This window comes from Nannobrachium achirus (genome assembly GCF_963921795.1).
Source record: "Nannobrachium achirus genome assembly, chromosome: 6".
NCBI classification, from domain to species: Eukaryota; Metazoa; Chordata; class Actinopteri; order Myctophiformes; family Myctophidae; genus Nannobrachium; species Nannobrachium achirus.
This window is the reverse complement of record NC_137815.1, coordinates 30,189,338-30,209,340: the sequence shown is the minus strand read 5'-3', so window position 1 is coordinate 30,209,340 and position 20,003 is coordinate 30,189,338. Positions and strand designations below refer to the sequence as shown.

The 20,003-nt window shown below is 42.1% G+C and overlaps 1 protein-coding gene across 1 annotated transcript in view; it reads right to left on the bottom strand.

Annotated features, from left to right (window-relative positions):
* kif21b (kinesin family member 21B) overlaps window positions 1-20,003 on the bottom strand; it is a gene marked incomplete at its 5' end in the record, with an annotated part of 91,784 nt that overhangs the window by 17,010 nt on the left and 54,771 nt on the right. Inside the window, 6 exons of the mRNA XM_080728116.1 lie at window positions 1,627-1,797; window positions 3,764-3,881; window positions 4,704-4,868; window positions 6,943-7,123; window positions 9,112-9,248; window positions 17,942-17,980. Of these exons, the coding sequence (XP_080584242.1) occupies window positions 1,627-1,797; window positions 3,764-3,881; window positions 4,704-4,868; window positions 6,943-7,123; window positions 9,112-9,248; window positions 17,942-17,980 (811 nt within the window). The remainder of the gene's footprint in view (window positions 1-1,626; window positions 1,798-3,763; window positions 3,882-4,703; window positions 4,869-6,942; window positions 7,124-9,111; window positions 9,249-17,941; window positions 17,981-20,003) is intronic.

Here is a 20,003-nt window from a genome sequence, read left to right as displayed (position 1 = left end):
TGGCCACGAAACTTTTCATGTGGAAGAAGAGAGCTCTGCAGCAGAACACAGAGGCTTGCAGCCAGGGTCAGAGAGTGATAACCTGCCTCACTGGCCAGTGATTTGGCTGCAGCCCTGTGGGAAATAAACAAAAACGCTGGGCTCATTTGAGCTGCAGGTATGAGCCTATTTATCTCCTGAGTATCTGCTGCTGCCGCACAAACACACGCGTGCACGCGCACTCACCCTTCAGCCCAAATCCAACAACACCTACGTGATGTGATATGCACACGCATACTTATATTCTCAGAGATACACACGCTGAATAATAATTTTTCTATTATAAAACTCATGGTTCCGCTCCTTGATTATAATTGGCTGAGCCACATTCAAAAGTCCATTGTAAAATGCTCTATAAACACACCTGTGGCGGCATGTACTGTATCAGCATTATACTGCGCCTCTTCAGAAATGTACTATTTTTTGGGGTGAATTTCTGATGTACATGAATGGTTTCTGATAACATTCCTTGTGAGTAAAGGCCATTTCAGATGGGGAGGCGCTTGACGCGCCTTAGTAATTCATTTTCAATGAGAGGAGGCAGATTATTTGGAACACGCTGAGAAGTTGAAGGGCGGAGAGGCAAGCGGGTGCAGCCGCGTGAAATTATTGCACTCGTGCTCGTTTCATGCACGTGCCCGCGGGCGACAAGAGATGGACTGTGGTCAGCTTTTTTCTCCACGCTACGCGTGTTTGTGTCTGCACATGAGGGGCACACAGCCATCCCGCTGATCCAAGCCACGCTAATTGCTCAATGTATTTGCTTCATTTCACAGGTATAAACGGCATGTTTACAACTTTCACCGTTCTGGACATTCCGTACATTTGCATAATAGCAACATCCTTGTTTGTGCAGGCGGTCGGGGACTACTTTCTTGCAGAAATACTTCTGGTGTAGTGAAACTTTTAGGAGAAAAAACAGTTTTAATTGGGATATTGTCAGTGGTATTTATGTTGCCCTGGGTGGTAACCGGCTTATGAAAGCAATAAGCCCCAAGAGACTGTGGTTTACAATGGTTTTACAACAGTTAGCTCCACATCAGCGTAACAATGCCCCTTAGCTGTTATGAAATCACTGAAAACCACAGGCTTTTGGGGCTTATTGCTTTAATCCATTGCTATCAATAACACACGCACGCACACACACAGAGTTTGTATTACTATACGTCCACCTTTTGGGATGAGAATAGCTTAGTTCTAGTTATTGTTAAAGTGCTCAGTGTGTGCACAGCCCGGTAATTCTATGGGCTGGGGGCTGGGGGCTCCTCACTGGCAGATGAGTCAGCAGGATGTGCAGTGACAACAACACACAAATATAACTTTTTATAAGGTTTTTTGCTGCGTATTATGGATGTGTGTATTGGCCAGTTCCCATTTGTAAACGAGACTTTGTCTCAATGTGTTTTTACTGGTTAAATAAAGGTTAAACACACACACACACACACACACACACACACACACACACACACACACACACACACACACACACACACACACACACACACACACACACACACACACACACACACACACACACACACACACACACACACACACACACACACACACACACACACACACACACACCTGAGTGAGCTCCTGCTGTTCCAGATCCCACTTCTTGATGCCGTTGTCTCGGGAGCCGCTGAACAGCACGTCTCCCTGCACGGCCAGGCACTCGATGCCGTCGTAATGTGGAGGCTCAAAGTTATGGGCTGGGCCTACATTACCCAGAGTGCCCTCTGCCACATCGAACACCTGAAGGGACGAAGTTGGAGGAGAGAATAATGAATAAGCAGTGAAGAAACGACCAAAACAGGATATCTTTAATGATTTCATGACTCTCGTAAAACATGTCTCGCAAGTGCACACACAGTAAACTCCTCAGAGTTAATTTATCCATTTGTAACTCTGAGGGTAGACAAATGTAACCAAATAACATTTGTATACTCTCAAGAGCAAAATTTATATTAGCTTCCCCATTGAGTCTTGCAATATATACTCGGACATTCAAAAATGAATACAACCTCATGTTGTGTCAATCACATTTACACACTGCCTCCAAAATGTTCATTCCTCATTAAATCTTTTGGAATCCACTATGATTTCCTTTTTTTTTTTACATCATTTTGCAGTAGCCTACAACAAGGGTCTTCAATAGGGGACCCCAAGGGGGTCCTCAGAGTTATGACAGGGGGTCCTCCAAATCTTTGTGTGATAGAAACTTTTTTTATCCTTTTTTAAATTAACCACTTGAACCCCATCATCCATATTCTGATAACTTTAGCCAAAAATAGCCGTGATCTACAAGATCACAACGCCTCGCAGCGCGAGGCGTTGTGAGCTTGTAGATCGGCTATTTTCAGCAAAGAGGTTTGGTGTAGAGGGGAAAATAAAATTGACATGAATCCAAAATACACTGACGATTGTGCTCTCTCAAACAATGAAACTATATGGAATCTATGAACAGGTTGTGGGGGTCCCTGCTTCCTCTCTCTCTCTCTCAACTAAGGGGTCCTTGGCCTGAAAACGTTGAAGACCCCTGGCCTACAATATTCCTGTAGATTCAGGAAAGCAGGTCATTTTACGATACATACTACAGCGACAGACAAACTGATCACAAGTAGCAGATCTGCTGGTGTGTGAAGTGCAGCCGCTGAGCGGTCCAGGTGCATACCACATTACAGGCCCTAATGCAGCCTGACAGCACGCCGCGGGCACACACTGTAAAACATTAAATGGACAGAGAGCCACGCCATTGGTTTCTACAGACAGTAAATGAAGCCCATTTTTCAGCGAGTGCAATCCGCCATCTTTCTATATCCACTCCAGAAAGGAAGCCGGAAATGAATGCTATAGACACTATTCACGGCCCGCCCACGCACGCTCACTCAGCGAATTTCTCAGCAACTTCCTGGTGCTGACGTCAGCTTTGGAGGGTAAAATAACATAGAAATTGCTGGACTTAAAGCCAACAAATCATTATTTTGAACGGTAAAGTAAATTATAATGCTTTGTGCCTTTTACTATCTTGTGTTCTTGATCATGCTAGCCGTATTTTATACATTACTATTCGGAAATTGCATTAATTTTGCAATTTCTGTGTTAACTCTATGGGATATTAGTAGTTTTTCCCCTTCAACCGTGATGTCAGCGACAGGAAGTTGCGTAACGTGAATTCGGTCAATTGGCTGGAGGGCGGGTCTCCGTATAGCCAGTAGGAAGCCTAGAAACCTACAGTAGGCTACTTTATAATTAATTTTAAAATGTACTAAACACATCATGATGATTTAAAAAAGACTTTAAAACATTGAAAACATAGAGTGTTTATGAAAAAATTCGCCAAATCCTCATAGACTGAACATTGAGCTAAATGTTTATTGGCACCAACAGAAGGTGAAACAGCGACATCTGCTGGGCTATTAATTAGCCTCAACGAGAACCCCGAAGTGGCTTCCTTTCCAGCGAACGAAACTTGCCACTTGGTCGCGGGTTTGAATCCCGATCCTGCTGGTCTTTGCTGCGTGTCACTCCCCATCTCTCTCTCCCTGTTTCCTGTCCTATATTTAGTGTAATACTATCAATAAAGGCAGAAAAGCTCCCAAAAAAAGTGTAAGAGAGAGTGTGTGTGTGTGTGTGTGTGTGTGTGTGTGTGTGTGTGTGTGTGTGTGTGTGTGTGTGTGTGTGTGTGTGTGTGTGTGTGTGTGTGTGTGGTCTTCCGCACCTTCACATAGTGGTCCTTGGATCCAGTGATGACCTGGTCTTTGCCCAGCAGAGACTGACCCACAGTCAGACACATGACTGACCCGATGTGTCCCGTCAGCTTCCCCAACGCCTGCATCCTGCACACACGCACACATTCACAAACACGCACATGCACACACATAGAAAACAGGACAATGGGTCCACAAAATCAATTGAATTGCAATAATATGACATTAAAGTTGCCTTGATTGTATGATTGTATGAAATAACTTTTCCATAACAAACCTTGAAGGAACTCACTCCCACCTCCCATCAAAGCCACGACCCACCCCTTGCCCTGTTCAAAGCCTCCCTCAAAACTCACCTTCTCAGACTCGCATTCCCCGCCTAATTCTAATCCCCTTTAATATTTGCTTGTTTTGTAAAGCGACTTTGAGTAACAAGAAAGCACTATATAAATTGTATGTGTTATTATTACCCTTATGAAATAAATGTGTTTTTGTCAAGAAGATATTAAATATAATAACAGAAGAAAGGGAGTCTACCAGCGCCCGGTGCGTCACCGGAGCAGGGACAACGGCAGTTGTAGAAGAGAATTGACATAGCATCGGAGCTCGGACAGTTGAAGCATTTTTTATTAAAGAACTGGCACAAGAAGGAGTGAGGAATATGCAGTAGAATGGAAACGTCAGTCACTACTTCTTGTACCAGCGCCTTAATAAAAAAAGGCTTAAGTTTAACTGTCCGGGTTCTCTTCTACATATCATTGCTGGCTGTCAGAAACATTTTTTTTTAAAGTCTTTCTTTTCCCATAAATCAGTGCTATGTTTTCCCTACAGCAGAGATATAACTAGAACTGCTCTCTTCAGTAACATGGAAGTTTTTAGTACTTTGTTTTACACTTGGGTGATGAAGTGGTAAAAAAAGCTATTTGGCACGGCTCCAGTGATTAACCGTACCTGTTCAGGTCCCAGATGCGCACGGTGTTGCCGGCAGCAGCGTAGAGCACCGTACCGGACGGGTTGAGGAAGATCTGGTTGATCTGGTATTCACCCTGGGCGAAGGTGATGGTGCGAGTGGTGGTGCCTGCACACGCGTCCCCTGACACCACCTGCCCCGAAGAACTGGAGGGAGAGAGAGAGAGAGAGAGAGAGAGAGAGAGAGAGAGAGAGAGAGAGAGAGAGAGAGAGAGAGAGAGAGAGAGAGAGAGAGAGGAGGGAAGGTGTACACATCGTCACTTCGAACTCATGCCATCTGGACGAGAAAACTGCCTTGCTGATATCTTTTTGTGTATTTTGAGGAGTTCATGTATTGTCTTGGTGTTGTGTGCCATGTTGTTTTGTGCTTTATGGTTATGTGTTTTTTCTGATATTAATCTGTGAAGATGAATGTCCCTGAGGGGACAATAAAGACAGTTATTATTATTATTGCCATGGTGGAGAGAGGAATGAGTGATTAGATACAATATGGGGAGACGTACAGAGGTATACATGTACGTACATACATCAGTTTTCTTCTTTTTTTTTTCTTTTTTCCAACATTACTTGACTATGGAGGTCTGCTGTACAAGCATTTGCTTCTGCCAAATGCTGGCTGCTGGCTCTGGCTGGATACCGAGTGTCCACCACAGTTGTTTATCACTGTGCTCAAGGCTCTCACTTATACCATTACACCCCGTTATGCCATGAGCTGGGCAGCCCTTCATTGGCCTTGAAGCATGAATCACTCATTGGCACATACTGAAATACAGCATGTTTTTATACTAGGGTCATTGGCACATAATACTAGCCTGGAATCAGACGAATCCACCAGTGCAAAAAAAGTTTGCGTTGGCAAATTTGGGTCTGGCCCTGTTCAGTAATTTGTGAATCCATTTCCTCACCCCGAAGAGCTGGGTGACCAATTAGGGCCCAGTATCGGTCTGGTTTAACCAATTGTGTCCGGGTTAGGGTTAGGGTTAGGGTTTTTTTAACCCGCCCCTTGGAAAAAGAACCTTCCATAATATACAGTAAATGTAGTACCCACGCAGTGATATAGTCTGGCTATGCGAGGCTAACATAATACTGTATCTATTTATACAAGAGCTGTGTGGTCGTTTCTGTCATGAGCAGAGAGGAGCACTTTAACCCATTAAGACCTGAGGCTGATTCTACAAATGCCTTCTAAACCAAACGTTCTCAAACGTTTTAGTGCCAAGGACACCCATCCTTTGTGGGTACGGGTTATCTCACACAAAACTCCAAGCACTCTATTTTATTTTTCTCATACAAATGACTCACTATCCTTCCCTAAGATTCATACTGAACTTAGCAAACCAGCATTTATTGTTTGCTGTCCGCCGCAACCTGGAATCACTTAGCAACTAGATGAGCAGACCTCTCTTATACCTCTTTATTCAATTGTAATTTGTAATTGTTTCCTTAGCTAGATTCTGTTTCCTTTTGTCTGTCATAGAATTCTGTGAGTTTCTACCGTATGTTTTAGCTATATGTGCTTTTAACGTAAATAGCTTTTGTTTCATTTGCCGTTATCTTGGCCAGGGCTCCCCTGACACAGAGATCTTGTCATCTAAATGGGACTCTCCTGGTTGTTAAGCACTTACTATAAACCCTCTATACTCAGGACCTGAATTAGCTCTGTGCTGGTCTGCAGCTCCTGTTTCCCAGTTTTAGTTCCAGTCTCTATATAACATTCAGGAGGTGTAGTTCCAGACTCTATATAACATTCAAGAGGTGTAGTTCCAGACTCTATCAGTCTGGAACTACATGTACATATAGAGTCTGGAACTATAGAGTCTGTAGTTCCAGACTCTATATGGCATTCAGGAGGTGTAGTTCCAGACTCTATATGGCATTCAGGAGGTGTAGTTCCAGACTCTATATGGCATTCAGGAGGTGTAGTTCCAGACTCTATATGGCATTCAGGAGGTGTAGTTCCAGATAACATTCAGGAGGTGTAGTTCCAGACTCTGTATAACATTCAGGAGGTGTAGTTCCAGACTCTATATGGCATTCAGGAGGTGTAGTTCAAGACTAGATAACATTCAGGAGGTGTAGTTCCAGACTCTATATGGCATTCAGGAGGTGTAGTTCCAGACTAGCATTCGGAGATTGTGGAATAGTTGTCTACGCGATCTGAGACTAGGGTTTAAGTGGTTAAATAAAGGTTCCGACGGCGGCGCTGCTGTACTGTACTTACGTGAGCGTGCGGACACACTTGGCGGAGTCTCGGATGTCCCACACCTTGACGTAGGACGTGGAGACGGAGAAGACCAGGCAGGACGAGGAGCAGTATTTGACGGACACCACGTTGTTGGGGTGTCCTTTCAGCGTGACGATCTCCTGACCCGTCACCAGGTTCCACATCTTGCAGGTCCGGTCTGGGGACACAAGGGCGGGGACAAATATCACAATTTACTATTTAGGCATTTACTGTAGCAGACGGTCTTAATCCAGAGCGATTTGAGATAACCAAGGACAGCACAAGGTAATAATAAAAAAAACCTCTATAATCAGAATATTGAAACTATACACACTTTAGGATGACAGGTCAACAATGACCTGTTATGTAGACCAATCAGTCTACATCAGTGGTTCTAAACCTGTGGGTCGGGACCCCCAATGTGCAGAATTGTTTTCTCTCTCAACAGTAAACAAACTAAACATAAAGTTGAAGTGTATAGAGGGTATCTGCACATCTCTAAAATGACAAATTAAACATTGGCCAAATTGTCAAATATTAGAGGCAGAAATTGTGAAAGTAGCTGATCTACATGCTCGCAACGCGAGGCGTTGTGAGCATGTAGATCGGCTATTTTCACAAGATCGGCTATTTTCACAATAGAACTGTGTTATACAAAATGTAATGACTCAACTCTTAGTGCTTGTAGGGTGGAGGGGTCCCCAGTTAAAATATGATTATTTTGGGGGCGGCCTGAAAAGGTTGAGAACCACTGGTCTACATAACATGCTATCTAATTACATTTTAGCCTTTGCATAAGCCTGCACGGTCGTGGAGGCTAGGGCAAGTGCTAAGGTAAGTGCTATGGGCTAAAGTGGAGTGTGAAGAGGTGAGTCTTCAGATTGGGAGTGAGCCTGCATTTTGCTAAGGGAAGTTCATTCCACATTCAGGGAGTGAGAAGGGAGTAGAGTCAAGAGTCAAAGGAAAATATGTCATGTCTGGCAGGGAGAAGTCACTACCAACACAAGTAGTACAACATCCTTACAGACATTCATTCCATTTCTGCTACAGCAGTAAGCTATTTCTCTTTTTTACAAATAAAGTGGATTTGTATTGATGTGTTGCGGCTTTTTTAGGACAAGCCTTCTCTTTTTATCGCCAGAACATCTGTTTGACTGCGAAGTCTATTAAAAGTATAGGGCAAATACTTTTATAAATCAAAGGGTCTAACACCCCAATGCCACACTGCCGATTGCCACAGCAGACGACCTTTTAGTAGCAAAGAAATAAAAGAGATGAACTTCGTAGTTCGTACACAAAGACTCCCATAGCGACCCTTTAACTTCTTTCCCCCCCAGAGAAAGTGCTCGATTGCATCGTACAGGAATATCAATGTTTTTCATTACAGCAACTCGTTCTAGCTACTAGTACAGAGGAAGAGTTATACATTACACCATATTGTTATTATGGTTGTTTATATCTAACCTTTATATTTTACCATCACTTACAGCACAAATATAATAGAGCATCGCAGTGGAAGTGGTTTACTGGTCCCACTAAAAAATCTCCCATCCATTTTCCCCATAGACTTTTACAAAAATATTGATAACAATTATGTTAAGCCTATAACCAAGACATCCAGGATTGCAGTGAATCATTCATGACCATAAAACCTTTGATCCTATGTGAAAACACATTTTAATATTAAATAATTTTGATATACTACATTTAATAACTACCCTTTGTTTAGCGATTTTCAAAATGTTCTTTTCATAGAAACAAAGGTTTTATGGTCATGATTCACTGCAATCCTGGACGGCTTGGTTCTAGGCTTAACATAATTGTTATACATATTTTCGTGAAAGTCTATGAGGAAAATGAACAGGATATTTTTTTGTGGGACCAGTAAACCACTCCCACTGCGATGCTCTATACAGAATGATATGACATGATATTTGGTAACCTGTTGTCTCCGCTAAGCCTGATGCCTATTGTTTTGTGCTATGGTCTGATCCCATGCACTCGCTGGTAGAACTACCGTACCACGAGTGTTATCGTACTTCTCCCCATGATATCATGTACATCAAAGTATAACCATCACCGCCTAGAATATTGTCTCCGATTCCTATTGCCTCATCAACTACTGATTGATTGATCCAGAATTCCACAACAGACAGTACACTGTACCTTTAGATCCGGTGAAGAGGAGCTCGTCTGTGGCGTCCACACACAACACGGGTTTGGAATGGCCCTCCGCCACGGACACACACTGTAGGGGCGCGGTGCGACCCCCCTTCACACCCCCAATGGGGCTGATCACACCCCTATATGGACAGGAGACAAACATATCGTCACTGTCGGGCAGAAACCTTGTATCTCCAAGTTTCAAATGTGTATGTTTTTTCGTAAAGTAAATCCCCGCTTCATCATACGAGGCTGTCGCACAAAACTAGTGAAAATAGCAGATCTACAAGCACACAACCCCTCGCGGTGCGAGGCGTTGTGTGCTTGTAGATCGGCTAATTTCACTAGTTTAAATCGTTTTTAAAGTGATAAATACAAAACGGTTTTGGACATACACGATTTCCACCCGACAACGACGATATACATTGAGTACATGTTACAGTATGCCTCAACTGAGAAAGTCACAATCCCCAACAACAACGCACATCACAAAACAATCACACACGTGCACAGAACACACACAAAAATATTCTACTGTCCCTATAGAAACACAACAGTACAGTACGACACACAATGTAGAGAATCATATAGGAACGGACACAATCAAATCAATACAACACAACCAGACCTGTTCGACCCTTAAAAATAACCACCTTTTTACAGCACATGTTTACATGGTTATGCATAATGCATACAGCACACAGTACATGCAATTACTCACGCACGCCTGTCCACGTGCACACACACACACACACACACACACACACACACACACACACACACACACACACACACACACACACACACACACACACACACACACACACACACACACACACACACACACACACACACACACACACACACACACACACACACACACCCCAACTGTGTTCTGCTGTTGTTTTTCTGAGCCCACCACACTTTTTCATCCATTTTCTGCTTGGGTGAAGCCAGGGCCCAATTAAGGTGTTTCACTCTACGCAGCAGGTGACACAGTGCTGTGTCTCTCACTCACACACACTCACACACACAAGAATAAACTAATTGAATCGGATAATGTGGGGAACGAGACCAATGTGACGCCAACCGGAACCACCGTTGTTGTTTGTTTGTTTGTTTTTTTGTTTTGTTTTTCTAAACCAGATCATGCGGGTCGGTTTAGAGAGAATACTCCTCCGCGGTGTAAAGTCTGGTGATGCGAGGTTAGCTCCACTGGAACAATGGTTCTTTATTCCATTTCCTGACAAGTGAGACATACCGTACATTTTTGGACATACTAGGTTTCCACCCGACAGCGACGATATATCCACAGTGTAGAATATATATCCTTTAGTCTCTCTGAAAGGTCAGGTCAGCCTGAGACATAAGCGGAGGAGAGAGAGAGAAATTGGTCTCTGGAGGGGCTGCCTATAGTAATAACCCTATCCCTATCCCGCGTATTGTAGCTGTCAGGTAGAAACCTCTTGTTTTTTTTATATTTCATCGTACTACAGCGTCTGCTACTTTTTCTATTTTTACAATTTGAATCCTGAAATGTTACAGTTTTGGTTCCACCCAACAGAGACAATATACTCGATATACTCAACCTATTGGAGGTTAGTCTGGGACAGACAAATAACTATGTAAATAAATGTAATACAATACTCGATCTACAAGCTCTAGTCTACAAGGTGTAGATGGGGGGGGGGGGGGGGGGGAAGGAGGAGGAAGCAAGTCAGATCCAGTTTTAGAGGTCCAGATTAAATGTTTAAAACACTACACAGTATATAGCCTACTGTACTTCATTGTACAATGAATAGCAAAAAGAGCTGTGTTGTAAATCTGCCATTTTCCCTTTTTTTAAATATTTATTTTTGAACATTTTATCAACATTTTGCCTATAATGTCCATGATATCCCTCAAGTAAGAATACAAAAACTAAGAACAACAATGAGTAGGCTCTCTTTCCACACAGCGAGAGAACCTCCTCCCACTGGAACGGCAGAGCACGCACACGCGCACGGGCGCGCATACACACCGACCCCCCTAGAAATCAGTATCTCCCAACCTACAGTATGTGTTTGTTTGTTTTTTCTTTCCAGAGCACAGCCACACACAAACACTGTGTGTTCAACGTGACATAGTGTAAAGTAACTAAGTACATTTACTTAAGTACTGTACTTAAGTACAATTCTGAGGTATTTGTACTTTACTTGAGTATTTCCAATTTCCAATACTTTTACTTCTACTCCACTACATCTCGGATCCAAATATTGTACTTTTACTCCACTACATTTATTTGAAAACTTTAGCTACTTTGCAGATATAAATTATAATATTATAAAACGTACATGAACCACTTTCGCTCTAATTTATACCTTGGCTATTTGAAAATAGCCGATCTAAAAGCTCAAAAAAATAATAACAAAATTTCACGATTAAAAACAAATAAACAGATCTACCAGCTCATAGTAAGTAAGTAAGCCTTGCCTAGCCCTGAGGTCCATAGGGCAGGAGCCAATCTCCTGTTTCTTTAGCTGTGGGGCAACAAGCTCATAGCTTCTTCCAAATACCTAAACTAAATTGTAAATTGTACAACAACGCAGGTCGTACTGTAGGTCTGCTGTTCTCAGCCGTCCTCTGCACACAACCCCAAGGCATGACGGAGAATAAATTAGGCTTAATGGAGAATGAGAGGAAGCAAGTGTCCCTACACCTCAAAGTCAGATTATCAGCTAAACTGATCTGGATATTCAATTCATATACAGTACATTTGCAACAGCCACACAAACCGCACCGGCTGACATGCTGGAATGCAGCATCGCATACAAACCATACCAGCTCGCTCTGTGCTTGCTCTGAAATGTTATCAGAACTTTGACCACCTAACCAAGCTCTTTATACTTCGTCATACAACGAATAGGTGAAAATAGCCAATCTGAACTACTGTATACAAGCTCACACTCAACTTGGAGATGAGCCATTTTCACTTTTACCTTACTGTAAAAATAGGCGCTCGGGTGGCACAGTGGTAAGTCCCTGCTCACTACCACGGAGGTTGTGTGCTTTGTTCAAGCAGACAAACCAGAGGTAGGCAACCTTTATTATCAAAAAAGTCATTTTTGTCCCAAAGATTTATTAAAAATCTCTTTGGAGCCGCAAAAAGATCTTTGCTTTATTTATTAATTTGTGCTTTTTCTGGTTTTTCAATATTACTTTTTTATTGTTTGCTAGTTTCTCAAAGCAGATCAAGTATACAGTAAGCCAGCATGAGTTGGTGATGAAAGCAAGCAGCATATCAAAGCATTAATACATTCTTTATTTCCCTTCCATAATTATAGTTTCTTTCCAGTAGTGTTGGTACCGTGCGTGTTCAGCCGAGGGGAAAAAATGCCTGGCTTAGACTTAGAGTAACAATTGTGGCTGCCATTGATTATGCTGCCTACTAAATTAGTACCAAGTTGATCTGATCATCTAACTAAACACCAGAGCAAATCGATCAAACACAATGACGATGGTACAACATCCATAACGATGCACAACAAAGGTCTTAATACTAGAGTCGCCGTATTTCTTCAAACTGTCAGTGTGTTCCATCAGATTCCCCGCGGAAGAATGTACTGTGTACAGTATAGCCGATGCGTGTTGTATTTTGGCAGTGTCCAAAAGGGGCTAATGCAGGGTTCCCCAATTAGTTTTCCCCAAGGGCCGAATTATGTCTAGGGTACCAAGCCGAGGGCCACAACATTGCAGGGGGCGACGGTGGCGTTACCGCTACTCCAGCGACAGTTCAGATATCGTCGTTGTCGGGTGAAAATCTTGTATGTCCAAAACCGTTCGTTTTGCATTCATCATTTAAAAAAAGATTTAAACTAGTGAAAACAGCCGATCTACAAGCACACAACGCCCGAGGTGTTGTGTGGATCTGCTTCTTTTTTATGCTTTTGAGTGAAGCTGTAGTATGATCAAGTAGGCCGTTGGAACTGGCAATGTACTTGATAGAATGGCATTTATTTTGCCAGCAATAGTATTTATTAGGTTTGTCCTAATACCCAACAGTTGGGTTCGGGGGGTCCGCTCATTGTTCCGCCGGTCCGTTGTTCCGAGTAGGAACTCACCAGTGTCGGCAGGTTAGTTACTAACCCCCGTCGGCAGGTTAGCTACTCATCAGCGTGGGCAGGTTAGCTAATCACCCGCGTCACGGTTACTGAGGTTAGGGTTAGGGTTAGGTTTAGGCATAGTTTTACTGAGGTTAGGGTTAGGGTTAAGGTTAGTTCGTTGGCATACTGGCCCGTCGGCATATTGACGCGGACCCTGTGTTTGGTTCTGTAATATCTCGGAAAGCGATCTCTCTCTGAATCTCACGGGTCCATTTAGGCCTGGAATTATTTAATGCTTTAATTAATCGGAAAAATAGCAGATCTACAAGATCTCACAGCTCGGCACCGAGTGCCACGCTGCGAGCTTATAGATCTGCAATTCTCTTTGAATATATCTTTTTAAAAGCGAACATTTGTAACTCAAATATTTTTTCAAAAATAGCAGATCTACAAGCTCGCAGCGCGGCACTCGTATATCTGCTATTGTTAAAGCATAAAATAATGTTTAAAATGGTTCAAATCTAAAGTGACACAGATTTACGTTCAGGTCTAAAATAAATGGCTTAATTATAGGGTTTGGTGAATAGCTCTACCCAAGGGGTCGCTGAGGGAGTTCCACAGGGTCCACAGTTCATTGATTGATACAATGGATAACTCTGAGAGAAATGGTGTCAAATGGGGGTCCGTGGCCTATAATGCATATCAAACTGGGGCTCTTTGAAATAAAAACAAGGCTGAAAATCACTGCACTGCAGTGAACCGAGCTGAACTGAACTGTAAGCCACATTAATTCTGCAGCACGGTGAAACTGCTGTGTTTGAAGTTCCGTTCGACCACATTAGTATGTAGGGCATACACTAGACGACCCACAATGCAACGGCATCAGCACAGTCGTGCAAAGACCTGAATCATCTGTGTGCTACATGTTTGAACATTCATCTTGCTTGTTTCACATTATGCCTTCCTCTCTTTGAATGCAAGACTAGGGCTGGACAATTTGACTTTGACTCTATATCAGGATTATTTCAAACCTTTGCCTCGATTATGACTATGGAACAATGAATAATAATAAAAAAGGTGAATATAATCTCAATTATTCGTTGAAACTACATGAGCAAGATTAAAGCAGCACACTAAGTAACTTTCCTCTTCTACCCCAGATTTTAACCTGGTTTCCTGCGCAAGTGCTGATTTATTTTTATTTTTACCATTGATCTACTATTTTAGGGGTCTAAATTGAATCTTGACCATCGGGATCAGATTTCGTGTCCTGGTGTCCTGTGTCTAGGTGAGACATGACCTTTGACACGATCAGTGTTGTTTTTGACAGCAAATTTTGATTTAGTTTTAGTCATAGTCTTTTGAATAAAATGTAATTTAGTTTTAGTCATAATTTAGTCACCAATATAGTCGACTAAATATCAAAAGATTTTTCGGCGACTAAATCTACAGTTGATTTAGTCAACTGAAATGTGTTTTGGCAGGCCTTGATGACATTGCAATGGCTGATTGTACACTTAGTTGTGTGCTGTTGTGAGCTTGTAGATCTGCTATTTTCAGCACGCAAAACACCTGAGACCAACCAAACATAAAATGACTCTCTTCTCCACTAGTCCCTCCCTAACGTTTTAGTCTAGTTTTTATTTTGTTGACGAAATTGACAATATATTGTAGTCTTTGTTTTAGTTATCACAGCTTTGTTTTTATTTTGTTTTTATTTAGTTTTCGTCAGTGAAAAAAATGCAGTCGACAAACATTTTTCGTCATAGTTTTAGTCGACGAAATCAACACTGGACACAATCTAAATGTCTCAATAGAAGAGCAGGGAGACAAAATACAACCACCCCAATTGTACAAGTCATATGGTATCAACATACTCTACCATACAGATTGTGTCAGTTATATTGCATTATTACACGGCTTGGTTGAATGCTTGATTCTGATTGGTCAATCGCTGAAATCAGCTGTGAATTATTTCTGTATAATGACCGCTCCGCTCTATAACAAACGGCTCAGAGCACCTGCTGCACTGCATGAATGTTATGCCGTCTCCAACATGACAGCCATGTAAAACAAACAGGGTTAGACAGAGTCATTTACAACTAAACGTTGCTCTCAAGAATATTTTAAAAAAATATTTGAAGCGAAATCGACGATGCAGCACAACACTTGTGGAATACTTTCAGTACTGTAAACAAGGAAATACTTTTAATGTTTTTATTTTTGAGTCAAATTATACATTTTGACTCTGGGACTTCGCCTCTGGAGTTTTCAGCCTGTATGGATTTTATTTCTCGATAACGACCGCCCGCCAGATGTTTTCCCTATACTTAACATACTATAACATACCATACAGATTGGACACATTTACATTTTATTAATTAACAAAAGGATACATACTGTAGTGCCGCTTTAAGCCGGTTAATCAATTCTAAATATGGGTTTCGTCTTTCGATATATTTTTGGGTTAATTGCCCAGCCCCATTAGAAACCATTTCAAATGGGAATATATTATCCCCTCACAAGGTTCAAGGAGTTTTAATGTCATTCCATACAAGTACAGAACTAAATGTGTTACCCAAGTCCTAGTAGACTAAATAAAATACACCTAAACATTACATAAAGAATGCTACACACACAGTTAGACACACTGTTAGACTTGACTCTCCCACTGTTTATTGCAGAGCTCTCACAATAAACAATATTAATAAGCTTGTGTGTTCATGAATGTCTTCCAACACCTTTCTAATTATTTCTCCACACTTATTTGCCTTTGTGTCTCCACAAAACCATGGAACAGCAGTGTGTGCATGCAAGGTACACCACAACACAAACACAAACACCCCCACAGACACACACGCACGCACGCACGCACACATACATATATACACAAAACACCACGTGGGTGCAAAGCAGGGCAAATCAAGAAAGTGATGAAGCCAGCGAGATTATAGAGCACACCGTGGAAAATCAACTCAGTATTAATTTAATTTCCGAGAGGCCCTTGCCGGTCTTTTTTTTTATTATTACACTTTCCGAGTTAACCACTTAAGCTCTGTTTCACACTGTGCTTGTTCGCACGTGGTGAAAATAGCAGACCAACAAGCTTGTAGATCTGGAATTTTTTGAAATTTCAGAATAAAACATTAAAAATGTAACTTAGTGGTTAAATTAACACCCAGGATTTTGCTGTGCATGCATCACAATGACCCCCCCCCCCCCCCTCCCCCCAGACTCATGTCATCATGGTGGAAGAGGGATCCCAGACAAAGAAACAAGGCAAACCGGGAGACAGGATGCGGGTCGTTATGCTTTGAGCAACAAGTGACAACTGACTGACGAGCCGCACGATATAAAAGTTATGTAAAATCCACAAGAACCTCTGGAAACAAAGGAAGCACTTGGGTTTCCTACGTCCTACCTCTTCATTGATACTTCCTAATCCTATTTCCTTCCTGCGGACATAAGAGACTTGACACAAGGAGCAAAATGGCTGACTGAAGTCTCAACCGAATTCTATTTCCTGTAGAAACTAGTGATGTAGGAGATCGGACCATAGTAGTCTCGCATGGCCAGACTGTTGACTCCTGTGATTTGCAAATGCTCCCGTCATACAGTCTGGGGCAACGGAAGTCTTATGATGATTATGGGATAAAGCGGATTTGACGCACCCGCTCCCTTGGTGCAGTAGTGATAACATGTCCTACTGGAAGCGTTATGTCTTCTTTCAATAGTTTTGGGGGTGTTATTTTGTCTTTCTCTGTTGTTGTTGGTGTTACTTCCATGATGTTTTCAAATATTTTCTTGAACTATACACGCATAACAAGAATATGCCGCTCGAATGACTCTGTCTGTGCTAGCGTGCTTCCGTTATGTTTCCAATGGGACTACAGTTCCGTGCAGCAGCGACTACCGTATTTCCGATACTCGCCGTTCAGGAGCTGTCGTTCCAGACTCTATGTAGCATTCGGAGATTGTGGAATCGTTGTCTGGCTACGCGAGACAAAGACCATAGAGGTATAATATAGTGTAAACTAGCGGGCGGACTGCCCCACCTTCAGCAATTCATTTCAATTAACAAAACGGGTACACATTATTGTGTATCATTATTTTATGCTTTAACTATTGAAAAATAGCAGATATACAAGCTCACAGCGCGGCACCGAGTGCCACGCTGCGAGCTTGTAGATCTGCTATTTTAGAAAAATCGTGAAAATTAGAATTTTGACCCGATTCTATAAGTGTCTTTTGAATCCTTCTAAGGTTTTTTGAAAAACCTATGTTTCTATGTCAGCAATCTGGCTAGCCATCGTCAAAGAAAAGGTCCTTTTCACTTAACTGGAGCTCAGTTAGTCTGTTCTTGAGAGACTACTATGTCAGTGGTTCTCAAACCTTTTCATTTGAAGGACCCCCAAAATGATATGTATTTGGTCACGGACCCCCATCTCAAAATATTTAGTTCCAGGGACCTCCCAGAAGCAAAATTTGAGTTACAAACGTTCGCTTTGAAAATACATATATTCAACGATAACACACATTTTCACGACTTTTTCAAAAATAGCAGATCTATATATCTGTATATGGGTTAAAGTTTCCCAGCCGTTCTGGGGGCTTGGATAGGACAGCTCAGAATAAGGACCCGAAACGCAGTCATAGTGCCGTGTCGGTTGCCACTCGCCACTCAAAGCATAAAAAAGGAGAGAGATAGAGAGAGAGAGAAAGGACACCAGACGAGACACATGTTCCTCTACCTGAGCACCTCGGAGAGGGAGGAGTCACTGTCATCCGACCTGGAGGCAGAAGAGGAGGAGGAGCCAACAAGTGGGCAGGGTCGCAGGTTTTAGGGGAGGAGGAGGAGGAGGAGGAGAGGAAAGGGTTAATCACACTAAAGGAAGAGAGAGAGAGAAGGGGTTAAACTGACACAGGGTTGAAGAGAAACCCAACAGATTTTCAACCTACAGTACATCCCAAATTCCCAATCGATGATACAATATAGCGTGGCAAAAAAAATACCCTATGTCTTCTTTGGTGTGTATCTCAGCGGATGGTTACGTTTATGTCACGAAAACAATGTCATCAAACGTGTTGTTTTTTTTCATCACCAGGCATACGGGATGTATTGTACCTATCTATCGTCGCTGTCGGGCAGGGCAGAAACCTTGTATCTGCAAATGTCAGCTTTTAAATGCCCTACTCGATGGCTATTTTCACTATTTTGGGAATAAAGTGAAGGTGAAAGTGGTTATAAGTGTGATATGTTTTTTATGAATAAGTGTTAGCTTGTGTATCACAAGTTGAGACAAAATAATAACTCCATTGGAACACACGTTCTGTTTTACTTTTTTTTTTTTTTTATACAAGGTTTCTCCCCGACTGTATTTTTTTTTGCCACACTACTGTAATTGATCTCCTCGCCTCAGAAGAACAATGGGATTTAGCCTTTTAGGTTGAAAATCAGCCGAGTTTCATTTCAAATGTAAAGGAAGGAGAGGAAGGGTTTGCAAACGGGATGAAAACATCAGTCAACAACAAAGCTACTCCGCTGGTTATCATATCAGCCGCTGAATTTGACGAGGCAAAAAAGTGACAGGATCTTATTTTATTTATTTTTTGGGAACAGGCCGCATTATTTGACAAAAAATATCTCCAGGGGAGTAGCTTGGAAAAGCAGTTTCATTGATAGTTTTGGTAGAGAATCGGAGATAATACTGTTTTGTTTGCATTGTTTGCCATTAAATGGCAACCATGCTAACAAAGGCTGGGTTGGTTAGAGGAGGTGGGGGCCAACGTTAAGAGGTTAAAAGGTTAGAAAAGAGCGGGGAAAAAGGACCCCAATGGGAGTATAAGTCAGTAGATGGGAAGAAAAGAGTGACACGGTGTCCACCCTGTCGCACCACGTAAGTCTAAACTTTGACACAACTGTGAAGTACAACAAAACAAAACAAACTGACAAATAACTGTCAGTTGACATGGTCGTTAGACCAGCAAACGTCATACAATGGTGATGTGCACCCCGAAATACAGCACATCTACAAGCTCACAACTTCCTTTGTGAGTTGTTTGTCTGTGAATAAACGTTAAAATTTGCATGAACAGGGTTGTGTGCCTTATCCCATGGGTATGAGGATTATTCCTGTGATGTCAGTCTCTTCCTAGTTCCTACATCTACTGCTCCTATAGCCGAGAGGGGCGGGACAAGGGCGTGGCTGCACACAGGGTAAGCAATAAGGCAAATGCAGTTGACTGGAGGACAGGGTTGTCAATCAAACTCCCAGGGGAGAGGGAGCCTTCAGGGAATGCAAAATGGGATTTCTTGGGGCGATACATGTAGCTTCATGGGAAAATGGCCATCATGTGGCCAGTGGCGTCAGTTCAGAAAAAGGTAAGGTATGGCAACATGACTGGTATGGCAACATGACTGGTGTCAAGACACCAGTCATGTTGCCATACCTTAGCAACAGGCATGATACATTTATTTTAAGAAGTACATTCTATTTTTTTCCCCCCAAAGATTTCTATGGTTTCTTGGGCTGGATATGGCAGTCTGGAACAGTTGTTCAAGTGCGGCTAAACTTGGCATAATATAGTAAACGTGCCACAATTAACAATAATGAATTGCACCTGTGCAGCTGACCTGCGGAACCTGGGAATATACTATTCTGTCAAGATGGGGAGAATAAAAGTGTGGGGAATATAATTATATTACCTTGTTAAATTTTGCATTTGTAGTTATTTTAATGTAATTTAACAACATAACCAGCACAGATAGACAAAGAGACATTCATGGATTTATATTAGTAACTTGTATTCTCC